This window comes from Falco cherrug, chromosome 2 (genome assembly GCF_023634085.1).
Source record: "Falco cherrug isolate bFalChe1 chromosome 2, bFalChe1.pri, whole genome shotgun sequence".
In the NCBI taxonomy this organism is placed as follows: domain Eukaryota; kingdom Metazoa; phylum Chordata; class Aves; order Falconiformes; family Falconidae; genus Falco; species Falco cherrug.
This window is the reverse complement of record NC_073698.1, coordinates 2,410,862-2,436,518: the sequence shown is the minus strand read 5'-3', so window position 1 is coordinate 2,436,518 and position 25,657 is coordinate 2,410,862. Positions and strand designations below refer to the sequence as shown.

The following is a 25,657-nucleotide window of genomic DNA, read 5'->3' as shown; positions in this document are numbered from 1 at the left end:
TTGCTCTCCTTTCCTGGGAGGGGGAAAAAGAAAAAAAAGGTAGGAGAAAAAAAAAAAAAAATAACAGGGGATCCCACCTCCCACTTCTCATATCAACAGCTGTAAGCAAGGCTTTTGTAGAATTCATCCTGCTGCCTGTGGCGTAAGAGAGGCACAGAGTGCCCCCAAAAATAAATCTTTCCACCTCTTTACTTAATGACAAAACAAACACAAACGAGAAACAGGAAAACCTGTTTATCTATAAAAGATGGAGTGCTAATCTTCAGGAAATGGCATAGTCCACAAGAAGCCTCCAAGAGCAGCATGATCCCAGGCATGCCACACTGTGGGATGCTCAGCAGCTGTGGTGCTGCCTGCATCCGACACGGCCCCGATACCCCTCAGATACACAGTGAAATAACGGGGAACAGCAAATTGCTATCTCCTTTCCAAAATGCTCAGCGATCTTTAATCAACCACCATTTATTAATCAAATAAATGCTTTATTCCCAATTTATTTAACTTCCTACAAGCTCAGGGCCACCAATGATGGGTCAGACTGATCCAGCTGTAGAAATATCAGAGAGGAAAAAGCTTAAAGGCTCCCCAAGGACCCGCACAGCCTGTTAACATTGCTTTTTCCTTCAGCAATAAGCCGTAACAACTGCCACCAGCCCTCAGCGCTAACTGACATCCTCGGTAGGTAGGAAAAGCCATCGCATGCAGGATTAAGAAGGAATAATACTTCAACAGGCTGACTGTTCTGGAGGTTATCCTCATACTTGAAACCCTGGAGCTTTTCAATAATAAGCACAAGTCCTTCAGGCCAGCACAAGATGACACACCTTGATTTCTGCCTTAAAACCACAAAGCAGCTAGAATGAAAAACACCTGGGCGGCATTAATAATAGCAGCTACTTGGAAAATAGTATTTCCAGAAATTATTTCTTCCCCCCACCAAAATTCAGGTTTTATCCTGCATCCATCTCTCTATATCAAGTTAAAAAAAAAATGTTTTCTTTGGCTTACTTGCACATTAATTATGTACTGGCGCACTTACAAATCTAAACATACGCATTGCTTAGCAGCTTTAATCCTGAATTATTTCTCCCTTCCCTGCAATACAAAGCTTAACTTGACTAGCAAAGGGGCAGACTGTTCAAACAAGCAAGCTGTTCATTTGTAATTCAGACGAGGAACATTCTTAGAGTTCTCGTGTTTATTATTATTTCTATCCTCTGAGAATCACAGAATTTCAGGCACCAGAGCTCAAAACCTGAAGGAATGAATTAAACTGACCTTAAAACTCTGCCCTTCAGGGAAAAAGATGTAAGAAATACTTATCTACAAAAATAGTGTCTTTTTCAGCAAACATGTGGTGTGAGCGTGTGCTTGTTAACAAACATCACCATTTCCTATCAGATTGCTACTGCTTCCATGTTCAGAAGGCTGGCTGGGATCACCAAAGCCACTTGTCCTTTCCAAGTCCCGAAAGTGAAGGGACAGTGCAATTAAGATAAAAGAAAGCTCCTTGGTAGGATAAAGCACACTTACAAAGAAGCACTCTATTTGCCTTTGTGGCTCCTGCAGACATCTCTTATAGCAAAGGTTAGCAATGTATATACTTGCCAGGCGAAGAAGCAACAACTCACGCTGATGAGAGAGCAGCTTCAAGGGACACTCAGTGGTTCCCAAAGTCAGCCTGCACAGAATGTCTGTGATACACAGCAAGCTAATGCATTTTCCAAAGTGGAAAAAATAGGTTACTTAAAAATAGGTCCATAATCCAAACAAACAAGCATCCTGATACTATTTCATAAAGATCAAACAAACAAGTACAGACAATTCACATACAAAAACATGCACGGCTATCTTAATGACTTCCTTATGTTCCTCTGACCGTTTTCGTATCAATCGTAGAGGTGGGTACTTCGTCCTGCAACTGCCAGTAAAAACAAATATTTTGGCTGGTCAAAGCTGTGCCATCGCTCCGGTTATCACCCGGCTCCCAGGCTCCGCAGCAAGGACAGCGCAGAAAAGCTCACCTCAGTACACAACCGCTGCCAGAGAGGGGTCGGTGCCAAGGGGCTAGTATTTATTTAGTTTTAGGAAGTTAAAAGAACAATTCACTGGTAACACTCCCACCCTGGTGCCCAACACTCAACTCCTAGGTGAGCCGTGCTGGCACAATGATGGTTTTTAACACACAGGCTCACAGTTAGAAGCAGGAGCTTCTCAAGACTCGCATGTGCCGTGGGAGTAACAGAGCAATGGCTTAATTAAAGAGTTCATCGTCTATGCCTACCAGAGGGCCAGCATCAACTGCTAAAAAATGAACCGGAGTTATGGAGGTGCCAGAAAATTAATCAGGCAGGACTGCAGGGGCTGATTAAAATGAAGGTAAAGGAAAAATTAATCTGGAAGAGCAAGCTGGTTGGATCTGATCACACACGCGAATCACGGCAAACAGGTCAGCTAGACAGCCACTGCCTACAGACACATAAACCACATCTCAAACTGCAGAAGCAAACTACGTCCTCGGGGCAGGAGATGAGGAGACAAAAGGTCCCGATGGCAGTACCCTGTAACAGGGAGAGCACAGATAAGAGGTCAAAAAGCCACGTTATTAATAGCACTTGACGATAATATAATGAAGGATGGTCAAATCTCCTTTTCAAGCTGTGGACCAGAGGGATTCCCAGTTCACACTGCAGACCTTCACCCCAACAGCGGTTAAAGCCCTGTCTCCCATCTCCAGCATGCTCCTGCCTCAGCAGGTATCCCCAGCATGATTCAACGCCACCAGAGCACCCAGGGAAAATGAACCCCACCAAGTACAAAAGGTTCATTACAGCAGGAATCCCAGAGCTTGCCCAGAAAGAACCACGATTCCCCGTCTCCAGCTTGTTCTGCTTGCTTAGAAGTTTATTTCTCCCTATCTAGCTTTGTTTTTAAAGCAAAGCTAATTAAGTAAACAGGTTTTTTCAACACTAATAGGCTGTGCAATGAGGACTTTCAAATACAAAATGCAAGGCTGGTTACATTCGAGCAGTTGAAAGCAGAAGAGCTGGAGAGAACCCTGGGCTTGGAAAACTACAAGGGGACGAATGCCACTGCCAGCACCTTTTCTTAATGAGCGCAGCCTCCAAACTGAATAAGCAAAAGAACTTTTAGGAGTAGAGGAAAAACCTCACAGGGAAACTTTTGCTTTTCAATCACCTGCTCATACACTCTCCTTTTCACAAACAAATCCGTGTGGAATTACCCCAGGATGCCCTTTTACTTCCCCTCAACCAAAAACCGGGCAGATCTTGAAATAAAACTCACTGCATGATAACAGTTTCCCCTGTGGTATCAGCCTAAAGCACAGCATGCACCGGACAGACATATGTCCCCTGCCTGGAGGAAGAGGAGGCAAGAGCACTTAGCAAGGACAGTATTATGATGTACAAATGTACACCAAGCAGTCCATGAGCCAAGCACAAACTGAGCAGGCAACAGAAAAGCAAATTTTTTTCCCCCCTCTTTCTTACTCCCTTTCAGATGAGGCATGCTCTGCTTCACCAAGACTCTCAGAGCATCACAGACCCTGCCAGCCACACCATAAGGGATGTCAGGAGGCTTCATCACCCACTTATTGTTTCACTCCCTCCTGAGAGGAAAGGATGGAGAGAAGGATTGCTGCTTCGGACTCCCTGTGTGTGCACACATGTACACACATATCCCTGCATCACTTCAGGAAAGGCCAAACCAAAAGGCACAGTTTGAAGCAAGATATAAAGAAAGTCTGCTGTGGTTTTTTTGTTTTTTGGTTGTTTTTTTTTTTTTCCTTCCTTCCAGGACTGCACAGTTAGGGAGCAACCTGAGTTACGCCTTGCTCCACACTGTGTGATGGCACAGCCCCGCACAGCCAAAGCTGCTCCAGACTGCCATAGACCACAGGGGACAGAGACATGGGGGTGGCTCTAAGGTGCAACCCTGAGAAAAAGAGGATTCAGCAATGAAGACACAGAAAAGGCTCACCAACCACATTCAGCCTCTGTTTCCAGCCACTTGCAAGATCTGTTTTCTCCTCCAGGCATCTCTGGACCACAACACGCGGTTCCCTGGCTGCCTGCTCTGATGCTCAGGTCTGTGTTCCGCCTGCTCAGCCTCCCCTGCCTTTGCCTTCCAGGCAGTCAAAGTTAAAATCAGGTTTTTCTCTCCCACGGGGATGGGGTGAGGGAAAAAGCTGCAAGGCAGCTTGGGAAGTCTGAACATAAGCTTTATATGTATTTGCGCCGGCAGAACTCCTGAGAAAACAAATACCCCAGAGAGCTCACCTCCTCTGCTGCTGCGCTCCAGCCCCACAACAGCAGACGGCACCCCAGCAGCAGCACTGCAAGCTCCACAGCAGCGCTGCCCCGTTTGAAAGTATTACCCGAGGCACATGAGGCATGAAAGAAAGTTGCTTTTCCAACTAATAAATAAATAATTTTTTTTAAACAGAATAAAAAAATCCACTCTCTGAGCCAGCTGAGCATTGCTCCAAGTTTCTGGGCCAACACAGGGAATAGAATCAGCAGGCGGGAGCCAGGAGCCCCCCAGCAGCACTACCAGCCCAAACAAATGCCCATCCAGCCCTGCTCCTCTTCTACACGAGGCCACATCTGATGCCAAAAAGACAATTTCTCCAGCTCTCACGAGTGGTGATTCCTCGAGAAGAGTTTCGTTCCTAAACAAAGTAAAGGCTGTGCAAGCCACTGAGGCTTCCAATCAAGCTGGTCAAGAACGCTATTTCCTGGCAGAGTTTTCCAAGTATTCTCAGAACTGTTCTCCCTTGCCCAGCCCAAAACTGCTACTCACACGTGCAACTTCTAACTCAGTGAAAGTGCATACCTAGAAAGAATTAACTACAGCTAAAGCAAAAGGCACAGTAGCAAAGTCCTGGAGACAAAGACTCCTTTAAAAAGCATTTAATCATAAAGCAAGAAAAGCATAGCAGGTCACTGCATTTCATTAACTCCTACAGGTCTGTGGGAAAGATGGGGTTGTAAGAGTTACTGCAGGGTTGCTGCGCTCTGACAAGCTGGGTCATGTACCTCCTCGAGGCTTCGATCCAGGGCAGGTCACAGGAGGACTCAGAGGTTTCCAGCATGCTAATACAGGGGATGAAATCCTGCAACGGTCCTTCTTCCACACCACCAGGAGGTTAATGAACATCAGAGAGAGACAGATCAACAGTATCTCAATTAGCTGCTTGTATCTCAACACCACCAATTTTATGCTGACCTCCTGACTTCAACTGGTAAGACTTTTTCTAAGGGCAACTCATAAAAGCATCTTACTTGCTGCGATGGATGAAATCAAAGGCTCTGGCAAAGGAACAGAAGGCAAATGTGAATTTTTGGCATCATGGTAGGTGACGTAAACATCAGCACTGTGAAATAAATGCACTAACATAATGTTTCATTAACTAAGCAACTAGCAACAATAATATTTAAATTGGTAGATAAAGAAGTAACCATCCGTTTGCCTTCCCATTTTGCAAGATTACTGCATCAAGCTTTCAAAAGACACCAAGACCACAACCTGTTCATATGTCAAAAGATTTCACTGCAAGTTCAAAGTCCAAAACCGATCACTTTCCAAGCTAGAGGTTTTGCAGCCAGGGATTAACTTTCAATAAACCCCTGCATCTTAGCTTGACAAGTATAGGAGTTCTCGGCTGCAGTGCTTGGACACAGCATCCTCATCCAGAAAGTAAAAATTTTTTTGTGCCCCCTATAAAATTAATCACTAGTTAAAAGCTTCTGGTTATAGCTCTCCATCACACTTACTTTGTTAAACATTGATGTTGCTCTTCTGTGTAGCTTAGACTCTTCGTGCTACAGGCAAACATAATAATCTGAGCATGTGCTTTCGGGTTTTGTTTTGATACCATCAAAAGCATTTTTTTGGAATATTTTTATAATTTGTGTTCTGATAACACAACGAACCACCCCCCGCTGGCTGGGGTGAGAGAATCCTGTGTATTAAACACCACTTGAACAAGAGCAAAGACAACTCCAGAAATCTTGTGACTAGGGAATCAAGAGAGGGGAGCAAAAGGCAGGCACAGGCAGAATGGCAAAGGGAAGAGGAGCTTTTGTGCCTTGGCAAAGGTCAATGCCAAACCCTTCCCTGAGCCACTGCTGCCCCAGGGGGTCCAGCCCCTCATCAGCCCCCTGGGCACACATCACCCAGAAAATGGGTCACCCTCACCTCGCTGCCCAGAGCCCATTTTTTAACTGCTGCAGAAAAGAGAGACAGGGAAAATCCATACCAGGATCCCTAATCTGTCTAAATGATGCCAGAACAGGGACCAAAACAGGACCCCAATCCACCTCCAGCACAGGCAGAGCATGGCAGATACAGCCCTGCATCCCTACGGATCTCAGGCCACAGAAAGCAATCTCAATATACAACAAAGTAAGGCTCAGGAGGATGTATACTTCTATGATTTCCGTATTATTGTACGGAGACAGAATAGGTATGAATCCAGCAAAGCAGACAGCTAAAGATGAAAAGTATCACCGTTAAGGGAACCAGGAATGAATCCCAGTCATCCAAATCCCAGCCCCTTCACAGTCAGTTTTCCTTGGATTTCCTACAAGCACACCTGAAGCCCAACCTGAAGGTTCCCAGCATAAGCTGCAGCAATGACATTTCCCTGTCCACCCGCGGCTGGTCTGCACAGAAGGTAAATCAAGCAAAAAATTAGAAACAACCTCATTGGTAACAGTTAACGCAATTTAATGAAAAACAGGCTATCGAGCAAGCCTACTGTTTTCATTGAAATAAAATTTAAAAACATTTGACCAAAACAGCTGACAACACACATAAAACTTATGTAAAACATTTGACATAACCCCAGATGACGTTCTGATATGGACTACTGCCAGCAGAAAAACCAACAAAACTTGCATTCAATAGGTTAGGCTTAGGCAACTGACAGATTACAGCAAGTAACTGCAAAGAGGGGGGGAAAAACCTACCACCTGAAAGTAGTATTTGTAATCATGGCCAGGAGGAGCCTCTCTTGCCCCTTTTAGAGGGGGGGTGTATGTTGAAGATCCCAGGGCTGGAAGCTGCAGCTAGACAAATTCATGCTAAAAATAACCGTCAGCGGGTGAAAACAATAACGGCAGGGTGACTGTCAACACATCCTGCGCGGCGGCGGGGGGACCGACCGCCTTCTTCATGACACCGTGTTTTTCTGAAACATGTGCTTTAGCACAAAAATAGGCTGCTGGGAGATTCAGGAGGTCAAGCACCTTTGGGGATCCACACTGCTCTGAGGCTCGGACCGTGGGACTGGCTGCCCTTGGCTCTAAAACACGCACCACCTCCGTCTTGCTTTCTATGCCTTGAGAAACAGCTCCTGTGCTTTTGAGCATAACCAAATTTATATAGGCAGGAAAAGATTAAAGATTAAGCACTCACTAGCAACGCTTGTCTTGGAACAAGTCAAAGCCAGGATTTTTCCTGGAGTTCAGTCCCCAACTCTTATTTTCCTCCATGGATAAAACTACTCATTTCAAACCCTTACCTAAAAAACAAACAAACAAACAAACTTAGGAATCAGAAACATATACTAAACCTTGATAAAGTATGTTGATGCATCCCTCAAGTGTGCACAGGAATCTAAGCAACCCAGCCGAACAAGCCAACACTGCTAAAATTCATGCTTCTGCTCTTCTGCAAACAACAGTTCCCCATGTCGCCTGAAAAATTTCAGTGTTCCAGGGAAAAGTGACCGGTGCTGTCAAAATGGTTTATCATGAAAATCATGGCATGTCAAAAAAAAAAAAAAAAAAAAAAGACACAACAAACAAACCAAAAAACAACCCAAACCCCACAAATCTCACATCAAAAAGAACCCTTTCACTTCCAGAATCTGTCAGAAATGAACACTTTCACTTTCAGAAATCCATCCAACACCTACCTCTGCTTCACAGTAAGAGCCTGTGCTACAATAGATGTGTGCAGACAGCACAACCCTCATTTTTTGCTTGCAGGGAACACACAAGAGAAAGCATCATGTGCTGTCTGGGGATATTCGCTGCACTTAACTGCAAGCAACAGCTCTCAAAGCTAAAAAGCAAATGGCCAAGTGATCTCAGAGGATGCATTGACTTTAAGCTGTGCTAGCAGAGAGCAGCGAGCACCATCAAACTTCCCAGCTACCCCAGCAAGGGACACGCCGCAGTTACAGTGTAAACTAGCTGCATTTGGAGTGAACAAATCCCTTCCTGACTGCGTTCATCTGCACATTTTGGGTTTCAACCTGTAAGCCGCTATTCCTCTGCAAGGTGCCACGTGCCTCTCTGCAGGTTTTTAAACCCAGAAGTAACTAGAACATACCAGTTGTGAAAAATACCTCTTTTGCAGGAAAAGCCCACCTGTAGCACCTACTTTTATTAGAGACCAGGTCTCTGGACTGCTCCCTGCCTGCTCTGCCTCTGCTCAAGAGAGAAGAGTAAGTCAGCAGCTGAATCACCAGGACTGCCACACTTCTGCAGGGCCTCCAAAAATAACTCATCTGGAAATTCCTTGGAGGCATAAACCTTGCTTCAGAAGGACTGCAGAGATCCAGATTCCTTAATGGAGCAGACTGGATGTGAACTGGCCCAAGGATTTAGGATCACGTATAAAAGAATGTAGAAAGCAACTTGTTACAGAACAGCTAGCATGCGGTCAGTATTAAGAAAAAAAAGTTAACTCGCATAAATCATCACGTCGCCCAGATGAAACAATCTGCCTGCCCAGGAATCAGACACCGAGTTCCCGATCGTTTGCCTGATACCAAGGTTCCAGGGACTTGCCTTGTTCTCACCAACCAGCTCTGTACACAAAGCCAAAAATGCCTCCTTAACAACACTGCTGCAGCAACTTTCATCTGTACTAACCTGAACGTCCACACCCGCACCTTCCACTCCAACCAAAAACCCTCCATGAGCTTTGGTCCCGGGGTCCTTGCCAACATATCAGCCTGAAAAGCTCTGTGAGGCAGCAGCCCTGCACCCACGCAGGGTCAAAGACGGCACCTCCCCACTGCAATCAGGATTCAGAGATGCTCGCCACCACCTTTTTCTACTGCACTGAACCGGCACGTTATCCCTCCTGGAAGCCTGCAAGCAGACGGGACCCTCCAGAGCCGATCCAGGCTGCGGATGATGGCAGTGGAGGTCCGGATCCATTCAGATGCTGACAAGCTCTACTTGCTGCCGAGCAGAAAGTCGTGCTTAGCTGGGCTGGCCTGCACCCAGGCCAGCAGCGCTTCAGCTTCAGCAGTTTTTCCCTTCAGAAACCAATTTATTTCTTCACCTGCAATGCTCACTGCACACAGCTCACTGAGGTTTTTTCATAGCATCATTGAATGGTTCGGGTTGGAAGGCAGCTTAAAGACCATCCAATTCCAACCCCCCCTGCCAGGGGCAGGGACACCTTTCACCAGCCCAGGCTGCTCCCAGCCCCGTCCAGCCTGGCCTTCCTTTGCATGTAAGAACTCCAGGCTGCTGCAAGGAAAAGGCACGGAGCTGAGGATTTCTGTTTCCCTACCGACAATTAAAAGCACGTTTCGTGAGCAGGCTCCCAGCTCTGACCTCAGGGACTCTCACAAGGACACAGAGCAGCCACCAGTGCCCACGGTGGTCTCACCGACTTCTGGCCCTCTGCCTGGGCTGGCTCTGGCAGCAGCGTGCCACCAAAGCCTGGCTTCTGGGGGGGAAACCCATGCAAGCCCAGAGGGGCGGGGGCTTCTCCTTTTCTGCCGGAATGTTGGCTTTTGGGGCAAAGGGGAGGGAAATAAGGGGGAAAACAAAACAGCTGCCTTTTGCTACCTCTGCCTTTCACGGTCTAGAGGTGGGCTGCGCACCCCCCCGAGCAGGGCGAGGGCAGAGGGCCAGCCGGGGCCGTGCCAGGGTTACACGAGCCTTGGGATCCCCCAGCCCCAGACCGCTGCCTGCCCGCCCCTCTGGGAATAGCCTTAGAAAATTTTAAAAGTAAAAAACTACGCACTGGCATTTTCTGAACACACGGACTCACGATCCAAAACTCCCTGCAAAACACTCCCATTAGCGAATAGCTGGAGTCCATTACAAAAATAAACACGGATTATTTTTGGTCCTTCGACCCTTGCCCGGAGCGCTGCGGGTTTCCGAACCAGAGCAGCAGCCGCGGCAGCTTTTGCCCAAGAAACCCAGGAACAGCCTGAAAAACGGGGGCCGGCTCGTCGCGCAGTGCCCGGGCTGGCCGCCCCTCCGCAGGGAAACCTGCCCGGAGGCCCCGGGGGCTGCGGGGCACAGCGCGCCGCCGGCCCGGCTCCACAGGGGGCCCGGCTCCACAGGGGGCCCGGCACCGCGGCGGCGGCCCCGGGAGCCGCCGGGCAGCGGAGGTGAGGGGTGGCCCCACCGGCTGGTCTCACCTGCGATGGCGGTCTCGTCCAGGTGGGAGCCGGGGGGCCGCTCGCCCCGGCCCTGCTGCAGGAGGAAGCCGCACAGCACCCACACGGCCACTCCCGATCGTAAATCCATTTCCGCGTCTGCCTCGCCGCTTCCCCCGCCGCTGTCAGCTCCTCCTCGGCATCGGCCCCCGCCGCCGCCGCTGCCGGGCCCGCCCGCTTCACCTCAGCCCCGCCGGACCCCACCGCCTAGGCGGGAGCGGGCTGCGCGCTCCGGGGCTGCGGCCGTCACCAGCTGCGGGAGGGACTGCGGGTTATTCTTCGGTGTTCCCGCCTAAGCGCGGCTTCCCGCTGCCCCGGGACGGGCAGCTGGCACCGGCACCGGCGACTGCACCAGCCCCCGCCCGCCCCCGGAAACAGCAGCACCCCACCCCCCCCGCAGTAGTCTCTCCCGGGAGAGCCCACCCCCCCGCGCAGCAGTGGGCTCTCCCGGGACAACCCTACGCCCGCTCCGCAGTAGTGGGCTCTCCCGGGAGAGCCCTGTCCGTGTCCGTGTGTGTGTGTGTGCGTGTCCAGCAGTGGGCTCTCCCGGGCTAAGCCTACCTTCCCTCAACCTCCCCCGGTCCGCTCCTTTCTCCCTCAGCTGCGGCCTCTCCCGGGACACCCCCCTCCGCCGCGATCTCTCTTGGGCCAGCCCCGCTTCCCCCCCCCCCCCCCCCCCCCGCCCCCCAGCGGTGGTCTCTCCCAGGCTCCGCGCGCCCCGCTGCGCACCGGGCCCTGCCGCCGCCGCACGCACGGTGACAGGGGGCGGAGCTTACCGCCGCCGTGCGAGGACCTCCGCGGGGCGGGGCCGCCCCGCTGCAAGACCAATCAGGGGCGGGCAGGTAGCCACGCCCCCAGCTTCCTCCCCCTCCTTCCCCACCTCCTCCGGGCTCCGCGAGCCCGCCGCTGAGCCGCAGCGGCCTCTGGCGGGCGCAGCGGGGAACGCCCAGGCTGGGCGAGGGCCCGTGGCGCGGCGAGGAAGCTAAGCAGGGACAGCTGTGAGCGATGCCTGTATGGGTGACCTTACTGGCTGCAGCCTGCCTCCAGCCCCGGGGAAGGCTCGTCAGAGCATCCCAGATGTCAGAGCATCCTGGCTCGTCAGAGCATCCCGTCTTGCTGGAGCACCCCGACACATTTGAGCACCCCAGGTCGTCGGAACACCCTGGCCCACTGGAACACCCCACCTCATCGAAGAACCCAGCTCACCAGAGCATCCCAGGTTGCTGGAGCACCCTGACACATCAGAGCACCCCAGCCTATCAGGACAGAGCATTTTGATGCCTGAGCGTAGTCGCTCGCAGCCGGGCCCGGGATTCCACACTGAGAGCCCTTGAGAACTGCAACACCCCGCTGGGGCCACTTGCTCCTGGAGGCATTGCTGCTCACTGGCGCTGGACCACTGCCATCAGTGCCACTGGGGCCCACAGCCACCAGCGCTCAGAGTCCCCAGCCTGTGGTGGGGGACTGGAAGGTCGCGGGCTGAGGTTTCACATGTCCTTTTCCCTTGGCACCAGACCTAGAAGTGAAGCTCCCTGCAGAGATTGGATCTGGCCCCAAAACAGCTCTGCAGCCACCACCCTGGAAGCAAAATCCCATCCTGCTCCTGCCCCGCTGCCCTGAGGGGTGTCAGCCCTGGCCCTGGATCAGGCGCCTGCCAGCCGGGCAGTGTCCAGCGCCACCACCCCGGGATGAGTGATGAGAGCACCGGGATGCAGGACAAGGGGACTGGCATGCAGGATGCATGACAGAGGGACTAGGATGCAGCATGCAGGGTGTGGGGACTGGGATGCAGGACACGGGGATGGGATGCAGGATGCAGGACAGGGGGACCGGGATGCAGGATGCAGGGCAGGGAGACTGGGATGCAGCATGGGGGGGACCAGTATGCAGGGCTGGTGCTGCAAGGGGAGCCGCAGCACCGGTGGGTGCTGGGGATGGAACACAGGCCTGGCCACGGAGGTGAGCGGGCAGTGCCAGGCAGGGGGGGTCCCAGGCAGGTCCCAGCCCTGTTTCTCCGTGCTGGCATGGAAAAAGATCCCAGGTGTGGGCAGGGGGTCCCTCAGGAGCCCCTGGGGCTGTGACACACCCTGGGATGAGCACGGTGACAGGTACACTTGCCCCTCAAAGAACAGCCTCACCTCCATCCCTGGGCAGCCACGTCTCCCCTGTGAGACCCCCCCAGCCCCAGGCTGGGCACCCAGGCCCCTCACGGGCAGCGGGTGCTGCCTTGGGTGCTGCGGGGGGACCTGGCCCTTGCGGGGACCCTTACAGCACCTGGGTCTCCTCTGGCCCTGACCCCGCAGGAGCAGGCTGCCCTAAGGGGGGCTCTGCCCCTGCAGCAGCCCTGGCACCCTGCCATTCACCCTCTGGGGCAGCAGGTCCCCCCCCTCCCCTCACCCGGTCACATCTTTCCCCACCCAGACCCGAGGGCAGGGGCCGCCCTCCCTCCCATGTCCCTAGGCAGCCTCGATGGCCGGTGTGGGCTCCCCACCTCAGCCCCCCATGCACCCCTGCCTCTGCCTTGAGGTGTCCCAGAGCTCCTGGGCCCCGGGGCTGGCAGTGGGCTACCCCAGCCTGTCCCTGTCCTCATCCCTGTCCCCGAGCCGAGCCCTGTCCCCAGCCTGGCCCTGGGGGGACAGGCACAGCTCCAGCCCTGGGAGCCAGACCCCCGCCTGCTGCAGCGCAGCCCGGGGCCAGGGCACAGGGGGGTGGGGGGGGTGGGCAAACCCCAGCTGAGGGTCCTGCCCCAGACCTGCTGCGGCCTCCAAGTCCCCCAGCCCCACAGCTGGGATGGGGATTGGGGGGTCCCACAGTGTGGGATGGGAATGGGGATGGGGGGTCCTTCAGCCTGGGATGGGGAAGGGGAGGCCCTGCAGCCCCGGATGGGGATGTGATTGGGATGGGATGGGGACAGGGGGTCCCGCAGGCCAGGATGGGGGTGGGATGGGATGGGGATGGGATGGGATGGGATGGGATGGGATGGGATGGGATGAAATAGAGGGTCCTGCAACCTGGGATGGGGAAGGAGGGGTCCCACAGCCTGCGATGGGATTGGGATGGAATGGGGGGTCCTGCAGCCCGGGATGGGTATGGGATGGGACGGGATGGGATGGGATGGGACGGGATGGGATGGGATGGGACGGGACTGGATGGGACAGGACGGGACTGGATGGGATGGGGGGTCCTACAGCCCGGGATGGGACAGGACGGGACTGTATGGGATGGGGGGTCCTACAGCCCGGGATGGGCATGGGATGGGTTGGTGGATCCCACAGCCTGGGATGGGATGGGATGGGATGGGGTGGGATGGGATGGGATGGGATGGGATGGGATGGGATGGGATGGGATGGGATGGGATGGGATGGGGGTCCTGCAACCTGGGATGGGGAAGGGGGAGCCCTGCAGTCTGTGTTGCGGATGTGGAGTCCCACAGCCTGGGATGGGATTGGGATGGAATGGGGGTTTCTGCAGGCTGGAATGGGAATGGGGGCAGGTCCCGCAGCCCGGGATGGGATGGGGGGCCGGGGTGTAACTAGGCGCCAGGCCGGGTCGCGGGGTGATGCCGGGGGGTGCTGGGGGCTGCGCTGCCCCGGGACCCCTCAGCCAGGGCACGTCCCACGGGAAGGCCCCGGGCCCCGGGCAGCCCGAGGAAGGAAGCGGCGGGGCGGGCGGGACCGGGCGCGGCCCAGGGAAGTTTCTCCGCGGGACCGCCCGGGGCGGCGGGAGGCGGCCGCTGACTTCCTCCTCCTCCTCCTCCTCCTCCTCCTCCTCCTCCTCCTGCTGCCGCCGCCGCCGCCGCCGCTCCGGCCCCGCGCCCGCCGCCGCGCCATGCCCCGGGGTGAGTGCGGGGCCGGGGGGGGGCCGGGTCCCGCCGCTGGGCGGGGGGCTGCCGGAGAGGGACGGGGGACCCGCTGCCGGGGGTCTCGGCGGGTCCCGGGCCCGGGGCGGGGCGGCGGGAGGAGCTGCCCGCCGGGGCCAGGACGGGGACACCGGGAGCCGCCCGGGGCGGGCCGGGGGCTAACGGGGCTCAGGGACAGCGCGGTACCGGGGGCGCTGGCCCGGAGCCCGGGAGCGGGACCGGCAGCTGGCGGGACACGGCGGGGGCCAGAACCGGCTCGGCCCGGTCCCTCGGCGGGGCCGCTGCACCCCCCGCACCCCCCGCCACCGCACCCGCATCATCCACCGCAGCCGCTGCACTCACCGCCGCTGCACCCCCCTGCCACGCACCCCGCGCCGTGCAGCGGTCCCGCTGCCCGCACTGCACAGGCTGCACCGCTCACTGCACGCAAGGGCACTGCCCGCCGTGCCGGGCGCTGCACGGGCTGCGCTGCACGCCAGAGGGCACTGCCCTGCGCCCTGCACTGCATCCTCTGCCCCCTGCCCTGCACTGCATCCTCTGCCCCCGGTGCCCCCTGCACTGCACTCTGCGCCTGCTGCACTGCCCCCTGCACGGCACTGCCCTGCACGCTGTGCCCACCGCACTGCTCCCTGCACCTGCTGCACACTGAGCACTCCACTGCAACACCCAGTGCATGCACTGCAGGGTTCTGCACCGCACACTGCACCCACTGAGAGGGACAACACCTCACGCCATGGGGCACTGTACACATGCTGCACCACACATCATTGCAGTCACACACACACTGCACCCACTGCAACACCCATGAACAGCACCGCACTGCACACACCTTGCAACATAGCTGTTAACTGCATATGCCGCACGTTACATGCTGCAGTGCTCATTGCAACACTGCACACACTGCAACACGTGTGTCACTTGCTGACACCGCAACACAGTGCAACAGACGTGCTGCAACAGGCGTTCAGCAGATGCAGCACAGGCACTGTAATGCACACTGCATCCCTGCCACTGTTGTGCCCACTGCACGCCGCAGCGCACACTGCAGTGCTCACACCACTGTGCTTTCACATGCTGTGGCGTGTTGGGAGGTGTGGGGGTGGCACAGCACAGCGCGGTCAGCTTGACTGTGTGACAGGGCTGTCCCTAGGGTGGGTGTCTGGCTGTGGTGGGTGGTTCTTGTGGGGCCACCCCAGGCCCCCCGGCTGGGTGGATGGTGAGTCTGTGCTGTGGCCCTGCAACTCCCCTTTTGTGAAAGTTGCCAGAGCTTGGGGAGAGGCTTTGGGGAGCCCTGTCCTCTCCTCCCAGTGTGGGGCCATGGGGGGATGTGCTGGGGGGCAACAGAAGGCTGCACTGTGCTGTTGGTCGAACACCAGTTCCTGATTCTGCTTGTGCCACCTCTCAGTGCCGTCCCGCTGCCAGCTTGCTGCAGAATGGGGGCACCCCTGGGTCCCTGAGTGCCTGGGGGAGAATGCCCCCGCTGGGAGTGGCACAGTGTGGCCATGGCTCTGAGGGTGGGCACATGGTCTGGGCTCCTGCTGGGCTCGCTCCTCTTTTCTTGGTGGAAGGAGAAGCTTCCGAAGTGCCAGTGGTGGCATGTGGGGACATTGTTCAGCCCCCACCACCTGGGCTGAGCTGTCGTGGGTGTTTTGGCTGGAGTGGGCAGCGGGGTTGGTGCTGGGACCACAGGGCGCAGGTAGCTGGAACATCCGTGGGTGCAGGTATGCTTCTGGTGATGCTGGTAGGCGCCCAAGGCTGGCACACCTCATGGCAGCAGTGATGCTGGCCAGCGGGTGTAGGTGTGGTGTGTGCCCTGCATGGGCTGGGAGCAGGGGCTGGGTATCCCATGCCTGGGGTTTTGGTGTGACCGTAGCATCGGGAGGTGCCAAAGTGGCCTGGTGCTGGCATGCTCAACACACTGCCTTGCCTGCGCCTTCGCCGTAGGTGTGAGCAGTGCCAGGCTGTTTTCTCACCCCGAGGCCATGGAATGTGGCCTTGCCTGGCTGGCCCCATCCCTCCATCTCCATCAGTCCCAGGATCCACCCAATGCAGGCAACTGTATCTGACCGAGAGCAGCCCTGGCCAATGCTGGCCTCAGCCCACTGCTGGGTGGGGGAGGGGGTTTGCTGGCCAGGGCTGGCCCTGGTTCAGGGGCTGCTTGTGCACCACAGGGGAGTCTGGAGCCGACTCTGGCCCCCAGTGCTGCTGGCTTTGGCAGTGCCTTGAGCAGGAGGCCAAGGGTAGGGAGCAGCTGTGGCTGTGCTGAGAGGCAGACTGGGACCCAGTGTTGGAGCTCTCCAGCCCGGGAGGGAAATAAAATGAGGAAATTAGTCACGACGAGCCTGCAGCTGGAAAATGAGGGAAATCAAAACCCTTCGACTCAGCATGGAAGTTATTTTAGCTACGATGACAGGACCGTGGGACAGAACTGGGGTTACCGGGGGCAGTGCACCTTGGGGCACATCCCACAGAGTGGGGACCCCATCTCGGCCACACCAGCACTGGGTTCCCACCGTGGCTGTGGCAGAAACCACCCCCACCCTGCTCCTGCTGCGGTGCTGGGCCGGCACGCTTTCCTCCACGGTGTCCCCACTTGGTATTTATAGATTTTATTAGTTTCCTCTTTCTGCCTGCTGAACCAGTGACAGCACTGGGTGGGGGGGCGGCTGCGCTGTGCTGCTCCCTCTGCAGAGCAGGGTTGATCATGGCTGCTGATCCACAGCCCCGCGTGGGCCCGGGCAAGTCCGTGATGGACCTGCTGCCTGGCCCACGAGCACGGGCAGTGACATGCTGGCTGCAGGCTCTGTTCCCTGCCGGCACCACACTGGGTGCGCGGTGTGGGGTGCACAAGGTTCGGTGCATGATATGGGGTGCAGTGTGGGCTGCACAGCGTGTGGCGTGTGATGCACAGCGCACCGTCAGTGGTTTGCGGTGCAGGGTGTAGGGCGCAGGCTGTGCAGCACGCTTCAGTTTGGTGGGGTCAGGTTTGGGTGCCACCAGGCTGGGGCTGGCCAGGCCAGCAGCAGGAGAGGAGCCCGTGGGGGCGGCTGCTCCGCTCCCCTGGTGGAAAAACCCAGCAGGGGTATGCCCTGGCTGTGAGTGATGGTGAGCGGGTTTTGCTTCCCTTTTCTGCTGAAGAAGAGATGAGTCGTTTTTCCCGTCCCCGGCTGGTGGCAATGGAGGGGTGGGGAGGTTGTGGGTGCATCACCCACAGCCTTGCTCACCCACCCGTGCCCTCTCTCCAGCACCCCAAATCCTGGGCGAACACCCCAGCAGTGCGGAGGGTGGCTGGGGTCCTGCTGGGGTGGGGGGTGCTGGGCCCTGGGGCTGGGCATCATGCAGACCCCCAGTGCTCTGACTCTTCCTCTTCCTCCTCTGGTTCCCCTCCTATGGGGCCAGGGTGCAGGGCTGGGAAGGGGCAGGTGCCTCCGGTGCCACGCACAGGCTGTGCCCCATACCAGCTGTGCCCCCCAGCCCCACAAGGCCACCCAGCATCTCTAGGAGGGCCAGAAGGGGTTAAAGGTGCTGTTGGCTATGGACTTCCCAGGAGAACAGAGCTGGCCTTGTGCAGGCAGTGGTGCTGGCAGCAGGCAAGGCAGGCAGCACACCAGGGCCAGGGGTTGCACTCACCCAGTGTCCTCAGGCAGTGGCTGGGCTGCCCAGGGTCCATGGGCTGCAGGACCCTCGAGTGGCCTGGTGTCGGGATGCTACCAGGACCATGGGTGACCTCCAGTCTCTGCCCAGTGCTGCCCCAGCCCTATCCTGGCTGGGGGGTCCTGGCTGCCATTTGGCATGGCTCCTGCCTCCCCTCCTGTCACCTTATGGTGGGGGGCTGGGGCCCATGTGGCTGTGGGTTAGGGACAAAAGTGGCCCCTGCAACACCCCTCATTCCCCCCCAGGCAGGTGAGGGAGGGCTGGGGCTAGAAGCATCCGTGTGGCGAAGGGGCAGCTCTGAGGGGTCCAGAGCTGAAGCCCTCCTGCCACCCTTGTCCTCCTCCCTGGCACCCAAAGCGGGGCTCAGGGCTTTGGCTGCTGCAGGGGCTCTCATCTGCACTAGGCCGCCTCCCCAGTGAGCAGTTAGCCCTGGCATGCAGGTACACAGCCATACCTTGTTGTGCCACTGGCCCCGGCCCCACGCCCAGGGTCAGCAGTGCCCATGGTACCAGTGACGGTGAGAGCAAAAAGGGTCCTGCGCGAGCACCCGGCTCCCACCACGGCCCCTCCACAGGCTGCATGTGCGCCCGCGTTTGCTGCTTGCCGGTGGCAAACCTTGGGCCACGCTGGGGTTTCACAGCCCCAGGGGCCCTGAGTCACAGAGAAGCGGTCCGCTGCCCACCGCCTGCTGCTTCCTCCTCCTTTCCTCTGTTTCCCTGTAGCAGCGATGCTCTCATGAGCACGAGCATTTCCACTTGCACGCCATCCCCTTAGCAGCCCTGCTGACTCAGCCTGGGCCTTCCTCAGGATAGGGATGGGTGCCAGCTGGGTGCCAGCTCATCCCGGGGTGCCAGTGGCCCCACGGCCGGTTTGTGGGTGTGGGGTTTGAGCTCGGCGTGACCAGCACATGCCATGTCCCACTGTGGGACTGTCGCAGGGCCGTGGCTGGTCAGGGCCCTCCCTGCTCCCTGAGGGATGGGGAGCTGCAGTCAGGAGGGGCACCACTTTGCCCCTGTGCCCTGGGAGAGCCACTCCTTGCACCCCACTTCTGGCTGTGGCGGCTTCCCCGGGTCCCCCGCCAGGGCCAGTCCCTGCCGGTCTGTTCCGCTGCCAACATTGTCCTTCGGCTCTGGTGGCTCTTCCCACCCGTGTTCTTCCCCTGGGTAATTAGTAGACAGTGATGGGCTCTGGTCACATCCCCCCTGGCTGCTCCACCGATGGGGCATCCCCAGGACCCCAGTACTCCCTGGGGTGCCCTGGTGGCTTCTTGGGGCAGCAGACTGCCCCCACACTCGATTGACCTGGGGTCTGGGGCTGCTGTGGGACCCCTCTCACTCCCACCCAGCTGACTGGGTGACCCTGGCTGGCACTCAGAACCCACTGTCCCAGCCTGAGGGGATCCCCTGGTGTCACACCACAGCCAGCCAGTCCTGGCAGCCAGGGGACCTCCGCCTGGGGGGCAGCAGGGACCCTCTGTTGAGCCCCCCATGTGCTGCAGAGTGGCTGCCCAGATTGCAAATAGCTATGAGGACCATGGGGTGCCCATGGGGACACCAGTGACCTTGGGGTGCCTGTGGACCATGGGGACAGCAGGAGCCTGGGAGTGCCAGGGGGCTGTGTGCCTTGTTGGGGGCTTATGGGGCACCCTCGGGTGCTGTGATGCCTCAGCCTGGCTCCTGCTCTGGGGTGCCGCCCCTCATCCCCCCCGGGCCCCTCCACCTCCCTGCCTTCCCCATCTATTGCATCCCACATGCCCTCGTACCCCCAAGCCGGGTCGCGCCTCAGTGATGCCCCTGCAGCGGGGATGCTGCACCCACTGCTCACAGCTCCTGCATCCCACCGTTTGGGTGGTTTTAAACCCACCGCACGCTCCCTGTGTCTAGCTGAGCGCGGTGCTGCTCGGCGCACCTCCCGCTCCTGGAGGGGAATATACAGTTTTGCAAAGGAAACCAAAGGCTGGAATTTAGAAATAACCTTTTGGGTTGGCTTTTTTTTTGTTTCTCTTTGGTTGGCTAGTTGGTTTTTTTTCCACAAAGCAAAGCCTGGTTTGGGTTTATTTCGGCTGGGGAGTGGCTGGCTCCAGCTCCTGGCAACCACATGCCTGCCGGCCTTTGGCTTAGGAAAAGAAGGGAATTTAAATCTAAAATACAAACCAAAATGGTTTTCCAGGAAAACTCTTATTTTTGCCGTCTCTTCTTCAACCTGATCTTATCAGAAAAGGAAAAAAATAATCTGCTGCAGTGCTGCCAGCTGCCCCGGAGGGGCTGAGGGAGAGCAGGGCAAGTGGGGTGCCCGTGCCCCCCGAGCCTCACAGATGACAGGGGAGAAAAAGGTTGAAACCAGGTCAAATAGGTCCCAACTAGGTCAGATAGGTCCAAATGGGGTCAGATCAGTCCCAACAGGGTCCCAACCAGCTCAGCCAGGTCCCTGCCATGGCGCAATGGGGGCAGCTGCAGCCTGCTGCAGGCTCTGCCCCAGGGTACCCCCTCAGCCCCAGGAACCCTGGGCAAAGGGACAGGGTGGCTGCAGGACAGAAGGGGCACGGGGGCTACGGGGTGCCACATCCCCTGGCCCCACTGCATCAGTGTGGTCCCACCAGTCTCACTGGTCCCCAGCGGCGGGGGGCAAGCAGGGTGGCCAGGGCTGGGCATTGGCGCAGGGCTGTTTTGGGCATGATGGGGCTGGGGGTGACAGCTGAGGGTGGGCAATGACCCAGCGGCACCACTGGATGAGAAATGAGGGTGCGTTGGGCATTACAGGCAGTTAGTACTTTGTCTGAGTTGGGCGGCCCCCACAGGCAGGCAGGACCCCCAGGTGGGGGCCAAGGCACTGGGGTGTCCCCGGGGGTTCCCTCCCCAGCACTGCCTGCTCCCCTGTGTCCCCTCCCCTGGTGCTGCATGGTGATGGCAGGAGGCAGCAGGGTGGCATTACAGCCCCTGGGGAGGGTACCTATCCCTGGAGACGGTTCTGCACAGCCAGGGCAGGAGCTCAGTCTCCCATCACCCTCATCTGGTTCCTTCTGCTCTCCCACTCCCACCCACCCTGCTCCCGCTCCCCCTGCTTCTGCGCCCACTGCCCTGGTGCACCTCCTCCCGCTACCCTGCTCCTGCTCCTGCTCCCACCCCTCTGCCCTTTCTCCCACCACCCCAGCCTCCCGCGGCCGCTCCAAGCCCCACAGACCCTGGTGGGGGTCCCACTGCCTGCTCTGCCTGTACTGTCACCGAGTCCCCCAGGCTCTGCCCCGCCCCGCCCCCCCGTCTGGTGCGAGGAAACCCTTCAGGCTGCGTTTGTTACCAAAGCAGGGAGAAAATCGAGGCCGAAGGCCGTGCGAGCAGACCCGGCGCTGCCGTGGCCGCCCGGCTTCCTGCTGCGGGCAGGCGCTGCCTGCGGGGGGGCTGCCTGCCATGGCCCTGCTGCACCCCGGTGCTGCGGCTCTGCTCACAGGCTGAAGAGTTGGGGATGCCCCCAGCCATCGCCGTGGAAGCATTTTGCAGTGGGGAAACTGAGGCAGGGCACTGCAGGGTGGCTTCGGCAGCGTTCGGGCCAGGGTCCTTCCCACTTGTCCTGCCTGTACCCGGGGATGCGGCGGTGCAGGCAGGGAGCCAGGCAGGGCGGGGGTCACGGCGCACCCGGCCCCGCCACGGGCAGGAAGCCGGGTGTCAGGCCGGGAAGAGGAAGAGCGACTTCCCCATCCGAGGGGGCAGGGTCCGGTGCGGTGGGAGCTCGGGACGGGGGACACGGCCCCTTCACCCTTCCCCAGCCACACTGCCCCAGCCCTGCAGCCCCAGGGTCTCTGGGGAAAGGGGTCCCCGGCCAACCCAGGGCTCTGGGCAGATGTGGCTTCCCTGGGCCCCTCCACCCTGGCACCTCCGTTCCCTCCCCATCGCTGCGGCACGTGTGTCCGCTGCCCCAGCCAAGGTAACCCTCCCACTGTGATACATCCTGTCGGGCGGCAGCTTTTCCCGGTGGGGAGAGAGGCTGCTGGCCCCACGGGTGGGCACCCTCCTGCCCCGGCACTGCGCAGTGCCCCCGCACCTCAGCTGGGCTGGGCTCAGCAGCACCCAGCTCCAGCCTGCAGCAGGAAGGGGAGCAGGATGCAGCCCTTAATGGCATTTGCAGAGGGAACCTGAGGAAAGCAAACAGGGAAACATGCGCTGGGCTCAAGGATAAACACAGCTGCCGGAGCGGACGTCAGTGCCGGGGGCCACGGCAGCAGCTGCTCTTGCACCCAGCCATGGCACCAGCACAGCCTCTGCCTCACCGGTGCCAGCACCAGGCTGCTCAGCGTGTGCAGCACCAGGGCTGGGGCGCATGGCAGCAGCCCCCCCGCCCCCACAGCCCAGATCTGTCCCTGGCCTCGTGCCCTGCTGCCTTCCATCCTGTACCTGGCTGGAGGCATGGCACAGCATGGCATAGCACAGGGTGCTGCAGCAGCCTGGCTGTCCTGGTAGCAGCATCCTGGGGACAATGCGGTCCCCATGCAGGCCAGCTGCAGTGGCACATGCATTTGCCCTGGGTCAGGGGATGTGGTTCCCCCTCAGGGTGTCTCTGGGCTGCTGGGGGCATGTGCCTGTCTAGAAAGCTCGCCCGGGCTGCGGGCTGGAGGGTGAGCCGAGTGTGACCCGTCCCTCTGCACCCTCCGTGGCAGGCCATGGTGACCCCAGCCTGGCACGCCTCCTGACCCTCTCTCCTCCCCACAGGCTGCTGAAGGGGGACACGAGGGTCACCAAGCTGCAGGGATGCAGAGCATCAAGTGCGTGGTGGTGGGTGACGGGGCGGTGGGGAAGACCTGCCTGCTCATCTGCTACACCACCAACGCCTTCCCCAAGGAGTATATCCCCACCGTCTTCGACAACTACAGCGCCCAGAACACGGTGGATGGCAGGACTATTAACTTAAACCTGTGGGACACGGCAGGCCAGGAGGAGTACGACCGCCTCCGGACGCTTTCCTACCCCCAGACCAACGTCTTCATCATCTGCTTCTCCATTGCCAGCCCACCCTCCTACGAGAACGTCAAGCACAAGTGGTACCCAGAGGTGTGCCACCACTGCCCCAGCGTGCCCATCCTCCTCGTTGGCACCAAGAAGGATCTGAGAAACAACCCCGAGACCATGAAGCGGCTCAAGGAGCAGAACCAGGCACCCATCACCACCCAGCAAGGCATCAGCCTCTCCAAGCAGATCCGTGCCGTCAAGTACCTGGAGTGCTCGGCGCTCAACCAGGAGGGCATCAAGGATGTCTTCACAGAGGCAGTGAGGGCCGTGCTCAACCCTGTCCCGGCCAAGCCCAAGAAGCCCTGCATCCTCTTGTGATGGGGCTGCTGGTGACCAGTGAGAGACAATGCTGCCTTTGCCCTGGCCCTGCTGCGCCCCGAGACACTGCTCGGTGCTGCCAGCTCCCCCTGCCTGCTCCGGTGCCTCTCCGAGCCTCGCTGTCCCCCCCAGGGATGGTGGGACTGGGGCTTGCCAGCCTGAAGCCACCAGCTTTAATAATACAGACCTTGTTTGCACTAACTGGCCACCCTGGGGGCAGCGTGGCTCCCACAGCCCTGCGGGACCCCCACCCCGGCCCTGGCTCTCAGTGTTTGCTTTTGGTGATGCCTCTCCAGTCCCGGCACAGAGCAAGGGGATGCCTGGGGTAGCCGAAGCCCTGTCCTGCCTTGAGCACCCCACAGGGACCTGTCACCTCCACCTTGAGCACCCCATGGGGACCTGCCAGCCCCATCCCCTGGCACCAGCACAGCTGTGGGGTGCATGGGGGGAGGCCCTCACCCCTCTGTGCCAGCCCCGGTTCTTGGCCACCTCTGAGCATCCTGCTGCCCTGGTGCTGGCACGGCCCCATCCCACCGCAGGGTGCTGGCAGCTGCGCCAGGAGGTGTCCCAGGGGGGTGTTTGGGGTAAGCTCAGCCTGGCGCAGCATCACCAACTCCCTGGGGCCAGTGCTGGGGAAGTCCAGTCCTGGCAAGAGTGGAGCCGGTGCTGCTGACAAATGCTGCCAGAGGAGCGTGTTCCCATGCTGGCCACCACTGGGGCTCTGGAGGGTAGCGGGACTCACCTGCAACCAGCTGCTCCCCGAGTTGCTTCTCCTTAAATAAAGAGACCTGCCCAGGCTCTCAGTTTCCTGTGCTCTCCTGCGTGCACCCACCTTTCCTGGGCATGAGGAACCCCCTGCGACCACCCCAGGGGGGGCATGGGTGCCCCTGTCCCGAGCTAGGTCAGGGCCACTCACCCTACCAGGGCCAAGCTAAGGGTGCTCATGGCAGCGCTGCTGCCTGCTGGGGGTCTCTGCCCAGGGAAGCCCGGGTTGCCCCTGCCATCGCCAGCCATGGCCTCTGGCCACCCCCATGCCTGCTTAGGGTCAGCACCGAGCTCCCTTGCAGGGGGCTTGGGGACATTGCACTGGGTGGAAATGGGGACATTGCAGGGGTGGGCGTAGGGGGCTGCGGGAGCAAAGCCCTCTCCCTGGCAGAGCCCCGGCTCTGGCTCTGCCCTGTCCTGCCCCACTCTGGAGCCAGAGCCACATGTCCCTCTGCCCAGGGTGTCCTGGGAGACCCCGAGTCCTGTGGCCGAGTGCCGAGGATGGTGATGATGGCAGCAGACCCAGCTGCTCGGCTGCACTTGCCACCCCCCTGCCAGCCCCCACGGGCTGCCGGCACGTGCTGGCCGGCGGCTGGATCCGACGAGGCCCGGCAGGGCCCCTGCTGCCGCGCACACGGGCCCCTTGCCTGGCCCCGGGGCCTTCCTGCAGGAAGGGCAGAGACCCGCCACCGCCACAAGCCGCCTTTGTTCCCTGCTGCCATTTCCCGGCCAGAGACGGGGGCCGCCGGGGGCCGGCGTGGGCGACGGTGCCGCCAGGCAGGGTGGCTCCAGCCGTGTCTCATCCCCATCCCCCTCCCACGGCCGTGCCTTGCTGCAGCCTCCCGGTGCTGATGCGAAGCGTGGCCCCCTCGGCCCCCCCAGCCTGGGAGGCTGCAACGCCGGGGCACGGCACGGCACGGCCCGGGAGGGTGCACGCCAGCAGGCTGGCAGCTCCCAGCTGCACCGAATCCTGCTCCCCCGCGGGGGTCCCTGTGGCCATGTCCTGCTCCCACCGCACGGTGCCATGAGGGTTGTATCCTGCTCCCGCTTGCTGTCGGGGAGGGCTGTGCTGTGTCGGGGGGTCCCTCACCAGCACCTGAGGGGCTGTGCCACCCCACGAGCTCCCGTGGGCAGGGCTGACGGCAGAGCGATGGGTGCCACAGTGTGGGGCCACACCGGGCAGAGCTGGGGGGCTCATGCAGCGCGGGGCCCCCTCCCTTGCTGGGATGCACTGTGCTGCCTGAGGACCCTCCGTATGCCTGGGGTGCCACAGCAGGGACCTCCCTGTGGCTGTGGCACTGTGGCAGGAGCTGGCTGGAGGTCTCCTGCCAGGCCACCAACGCAGACGCTCCACCCCCAGGACTGGCAGAGCGGAGGCAGGGGCTGCAGCCCCCGCGGTGGGCAAGGTGCCATCCTGGCAGAGAACAGCAGAGGAATGGGTGCTGGGACGAGGCAGGGACCCCAGGGTGGGATGCCAAGAGAGGCAGCAGGATGCAGCCCTGCCCTGGCCCTGGAATGGTGGGATGAGCTCATAGCTGTTCCCCTCCCAGCCGCTCCCTGGCCTGGCTTGGCTTGGCCACCATGAGGTCGGGGTCCAGCCACTGCCCTGGCAGGAGCCCC

At 58.9% G+C, this 25,657-nt stretch overlaps 2 protein-coding genes across 10 annotated transcripts in view; one reads left to right on the top strand and one right to left on the bottom strand.

The window, feature by feature from the left end:
* The window catches only part of STIM1 (stromal interaction molecule 1), a 106,558-nt gene extending 91,812 nt beyond the window's left edge, over positions 1 to 14,746 (bottom strand). For 2 of the 9 annotated variants that reach the window (XM_055703186.1, XM_055703185.1), the window contains exon 1: positions 10,427 to 10,806. In XM_055703186.1, coding sequence (XP_055559161.1) covers positions 10,427 to 10,535 — 109 coding nt within the window. In that variant the 5' untranslated portion in view covers positions 10,536 to 10,806. Of the gene's footprint in view, positions 1 to 10,426; positions 10,809 to 11,005; positions 11,103 to 11,173; positions 11,233 to 11,650; positions 12,449 to 14,645 lie in introns of those variants that run through there. The other 7 variants (XM_055703182.1, XM_055703184.1, XM_055703183.1 and 4 more) reach the window with 7 other exon arrangements.
* On the top strand, positions 14,119 to 24,070 carry RHOG (ras homolog family member G). Its single transcript, XM_055703191.1, has 2 exons — positions 14,119 to 14,282; positions 22,658 to 24,070. The coding sequence occupies exon 2, from the start codon at positions 22,697 to 22,699 to the stop codon at positions 23,270 to 23,272; it is 576 nt and encodes a 191-aa protein (XP_055559166.1). The 5' UTR covers positions 14,119 to 14,282; positions 22,658 to 22,696; the 3' UTR covers positions 23,273 to 24,070.
* Positions 24,071 to 25,657: the final 1,587 nt, after the last annotated feature.

Bases quoted from the DNA above. Each gene is read 5' to 3' on its own strand.
- RHOG (XM_055703191.1), top strand. From the start codon at position 22,697: ATGCAGAGCATCAAGTGCGTGGTGGTGGGTGACGGGGCGGTGGGGAAG.